Source organism: Vespa mandarinia, chromosome 9, assembly GCF_050613455.1.
Source record: "Vespa mandarinia isolate Hongniang chromosome 9, ASM5061345v1, whole genome shotgun sequence".
NCBI classification, from domain to species: Eukaryota; Metazoa; Arthropoda; class Insecta; order Hymenoptera; family Vespidae; genus Vespa; species Vespa mandarinia.
Genome location: NC_140818.1, coordinates 2,357,501 through 2,362,500, shown reverse-complemented (window position 1 = coordinate 2,362,500; position 5,000 = coordinate 2,357,501). Strand labels below are relative to the sequence as shown.

Here is a 5,000-nt window from a genome sequence, read left to right as displayed (position 1 = left end):
TCAACCGATGCTGAACGTTGTACAGGGTGTAGTCAATGGGTGGTCTGGACTCGTTGGTGGACAACCGACTTTCCAAACTGCTCTTGTCTCTCAGGCTAATTCTCTCATACGTACACCACCTCCATTAAACATGCACAATGTAAGTAATCTTTAAACTTTGGACTAACCTTCTCTTTCCACAATGGTTAATCCATTGAAATGTCTGCGGTAGATATCTGCGTCAAGCAAAACCTATACTACTCATCAGTCAAGAAGTAGAGGGGGTGGTGGCGGAGCAACGGCTCAGTACCCTGGAGTTTATCCAGTTACTACTATGCAAGCCGTTGCTCAGGCCCAACCACCCCCTCTTGTCAGAGCAACGGCGCACACCAGTCAACCTAATCTTGGGTGAGTTAAAAGTATAAGATGTTTCGTTCCAATGATTGTACACATATATATCGTCGATGAAATTCTTCACTCTTTTTTATAGTTTACACTTCATCTTTGTCGCACTTTCCCCAAATGATTTGTGCTTGCTTTTTGTTTTTAATTATTTTAAATCATCAATTCTTTGATAGATAGTATGACATGTATATAAATTGCATAGAGATATTAGATAAATTATTATGGATCTTTTTGTACCAAAAGTATTTTTATTCTTTAAATAATAATATTTGTGGACATATATGTGTATAAAATATTACATATTTTTAGAAAGATATAATACAGATTATTTTTTATTATACATAAAGTTGCTTAAAGTTTTTCTTAAGATGAATAATGTAACAATATATTAGATTCTTAGATTTGTTAAGAACATATTTCTTTTGTTTTCTTTTTTCTTTTTCTTTGATAAAGATATCAGCGAAAATATATTGGCTTTTTAATTTTTTTTTTTTTTACCAAGCACTGATTGTCAATTATTTCTGTTTTGATGTTTAAAATATTCATCTACATAATAGATGTAATCATTATTTATTATGTAGATCTCTGCACTGAAGCTTTTTGCATTTGTACATACAATGTATAATTTTTTTTGTATAGTTATCCAACCTATGGGAAGGATGACTGGTGAGTCTCTGTTAAATGTACTATAGTTTTACTACTACTACGGAAAGAGTAAGACAGCATGCACAAAATTAACATGAATAGAAATCATTTGATCTATGCAAACATCCAGTTATATTGTAATTAATAGGCTAATGAAAGTTAAATATGCTTCTATATTTCAAAAGTACATATTTTGTCTGATATTTTCATAACTGGTTTATGCCTAGATCAAATAATCATAATTATAAAAAAGTTTGAATCAATTTTTTAATTATTAATTCATAAGTAGCATATATATATATATACATATTAATATATGTATATATATGTATATATATACATATATTAAACTATATGTATATTTTAATATATATTATATATATATATATATATATATATATATATATATAATATATATATATATTGAAATGATATAAAAATAACAATTTCATTTTTATTTTTGAAAGATAATAAAACAGATTAAAATGTAAAGTCTATTATCAAAAATTTATTAGTTTGAAATTTTAATTTTGTACAAATATTTTTTTTGCTGGAAATAATTTGTATTTTCTAAAGATTTTACTTTATTTAACTGAAATTACATGATACATACTACTTATCATAAAAGGATTCATATTGCAGGGTAACTACGACATATACAACACCTTCCTTGGGTGTTCCTGATGCAGTCACAGCCAGAACGTATCCACAAATGATTGGCTTAAGTGAACAGGTACAAGCCCTTATGCCTGCTCCTACATCAGCATCAACGTTATTAGCACGTCAGCAAAGGCATACACCACCCGTTCACAATACATCCCATGCAAAATATCCACCACCTTTAATACCAGTGAATGGAAGTAGTAATAATTCCAGGTATGCTTTATCACGAATTATTATATCTTGATTATGTCACTCTGATAAATTATTTTTTATTATTAATAGGATATAATTTACTCTATTTATAGAGATTCAAGAGGAAGAAAAGCTTTGATAAATATATCGGAAACGCCTCTGTCTAGTTGCCAAGCGCAACCATATCAAGTCCAAAAGGCATTAATAGAAGACAAAATGGTACCTTGTATCAACTTTAAACCATATATCTACTCTGAATTGTTGATGACACTCCCAGATTTTGTGTCTAATTATTTTCCTGCCTGCGACATTAACAGTTGTAGACAAGTTCTTACGGATGTCTTAAATATAGATTTATACCAAGGGAATAGGTGAGTTTCTCGCAACGATATACAATCTGCATAATAAATAAAAAAATAAAAAAAAATAAATAAATATAAATGTATATACATATATATATGAACTGAAAATGGAAATTACTTTTACTTATGCAGACTGCAAATGAAAATGTTGATGGAAGCAGGAAAATGCTCTTCTTTAAACGAAGAATTACCACTAATTCAAGTAGGAAATATTATGAAGTACATGCCTCAGTTTAAGTACATGTTTAACAGAGACGATATGGTGATGCCTGCACCAGCACACTCTTCTGAAGATCACCAACCGAAAAAACGACAACGTACTAGCTAGGACTGGCTACAGCCATACTGGCCTACTTACGATTACTATCATCCGGCATTTTAAATAAGCCGATAAAACACATTGACTGAGACGTAATTACAATGCACGATCTTAAGATCTACAAATCTCAAAGTCAGAAAAATACATACTTGGCATTATTGCTTTGAGCAATATGATCACCTGAATTTCGTGTTTGAGTACAAGAGATCTGTGACATATAGTCTGAGAGAGCCATTTCTTTCTCCAAAGCATATCTTTATACTAATGAGAAATATAATGCTTGTAAATAAAGTCATACAACAAACAAAAATTGGAGATGCGCGCGATTGATATTATTATATTGTGTTCTATGTGATGTTTTGTTAAATGTTGCTCTAGCAACGTTTGTTTCGATTATCTCAAAAGTTTCGTACTATTAAATCGTACTACAATAATTTCTGTACTGTAAAAAGGAAAAAGAAAAAAAATGATATATGACAAGCATCTCTTTTAACTTGTTCGAGATGATATTTTCTGTAAATAAAACCTGTCCACATTCTCTCTTTAAACGTGTCCTTGGAGAAAGAATGCGCTAAAATATATCTGAGATGATATAAATAAGTTGTTGAGGTCGTTCTCAAAGGATGCACCATATTCGATATCTAAGTGGATATCAAAATGCCTATTGCATATTAGAGTGAATATATATATATATACATATATATATATATATATTTATATATATATATGTATATATATATATATTTATTTATATATATTAAAAAAAAAAAAAGAAAAATATACATTGGCATTTGTACATTTGAAAGGTGGAGGTAATGCTTCTTCAAGTTCCTAGTTGTTACTAATATGTATCCTGATAAATAGCTGCATTAATGGTTTTTGAATCCTTTGATTCATATTTTGACATAAAAAAAAAATTAACAGAGAACAACCTATTTTGAAAGTTACAATTTTTAATTAGTAATATTTCTAATGTGTGCATACTCTAAAAACGTCAGATTATAAGAGAATTTTTTTTTCATCTATTATCAAATGCTTATATTTATTAAAAACAGAACGATTATATGAAACCAGTGAGAAGAATCCTTGAGAAGAACCGACGTTCAACTTTCTTCTATTTTAATTCACCGTACACAGGATTGCAGTAACATAGGTTTTAATAAAGTATTCAACATTTATGAAATGTTCTTTATAATAAATAAAAAGAAAAAAAAAATGAAAAAAGAACGAAAAACGAGTAAAAACAACAGCAGCGGTAGCGGCAGTGGCAGCAGCTGTCACAACAGCAATGGCAGCAGCAGCAGTAGCAGGAACAACAACAGCAGCAGCAGCAGCAGCAACAGCAGCAGCAGCAGCAGCTTAGGATACATTAGGTCTTTACAATATGATAACAATCAATGGACTATATGTCATCATAATGTAAAATTCGTATGTAAGATAATTAACGTTAATTTAACCATTCCAAGAAGAAGAAAAGGAGGAAGAAGAAAAAGAAGAAAAAGAAGATTATAGAATAATAAAATTCTTTCGAAATTTTTTTCTCTTCATTTACAACATTTCTTAATGTTATAAAGCGAGCAAATGTTATGTATATTACAGAAAGAAGATACAACATATATATTGCATTCGTTGTAAATATTTCTTTTTCATCTTTTTTCTTTCTTTTTTTTTTCTTTTTGTTTTCTTTTTGTTTTTTGTTCTATAAAATCTATATTTAATAATTTCTTCCCATAGCTATTTTGTTGTATTTGAAGAATCTCATAATTTATAAAATTATTGTGTGTGTGTGTGTGTATATATATATATATATATATATATATATATATATATATATATATATATATATATATATACACGTAAAAGAAAAAAAAAACAACAGAAAAGAAAAATAAGAAATGTCTGTATTTATTTTTAAATACTAGGAAGATCAACAGAAGATACACTGAAGAATGGAAATATATATGAAAAGAAAAAAAAAAAAAGAAAAAGAAAGAAAGAAGAATCTTGTTTTTCAGTGATAAAATTAATAATTTAAAAATCAAAAGCGTGCACATAGTCTTCCTTTTCTACTGTCAGTGCTTTACCAGTACAAAAAGTTAGCGCAAATTGTTATTTGAAGTCATTAAAGAAGTATTAATATTACAAAATAATAGGATAATAGTGATATTATTCTATATTTATTATGAAAAAAAAAGAACAATAACAACAATAATGTTTCGTTTTATTAATGTAATATTATTTAATTTTTTAGTTTACAATCAAGAGGCTTTACATTCACGTTAAATAATCTGTGAATAAATTAATTTTTTTTGGGTCGCAAATCTTGAGAATATGTATTTCTTAACAAGATGTATATATATATATATATATATATATATATATATATATATATATATATATATACATCATGTATACCCACATACATGCATTCACAC

The 5,000-nt window shown here is 28.1% G+C and overlaps 1 protein-coding gene across 8 annotated transcripts in view; it reads left to right on the top strand.

The window, feature by feature from the left end:
• The window catches only part of LOC118446492 (uncharacterized), an 18,476-nt gene extending 15,201 nt beyond the window's left edge, over nt 1-3,275 (top strand). For 6 of the 8 annotated variants that reach the window (XM_035877187.2, XM_085659517.1, XM_035877186.2 and 3 more), the window contains 6 exons: nt 1-139; nt 212-387; nt 1,024-1,050; nt 1,672-1,905; nt 1,998-2,255; nt 2,379-3,275. The exon at nt 1-139 is cut by the window's left edge and continues 1,279 nt beyond it. In XM_035877187.2, coding sequence (XP_035733080.2) covers nt 1-139; nt 212-387; nt 1,024-1,050; nt 1,672-1,905; nt 1,998-2,255; nt 2,379-2,574 — 1,030 coding nt within the window. In that variant the 3' untranslated portion in view covers nt 2,575-3,275. Of the gene's footprint in view, nt 140-211; nt 388-1,023; nt 1,051-1,671; nt 1,906-1,974; nt 2,256-2,378 lie in introns of those variants that run through there. The other 2 variants (XM_035877185.2, XM_085659518.1) reach the window with 2 other exon arrangements.
• Nucleotides 3,276-5,000: the final 1,725 nt, after the last annotated feature.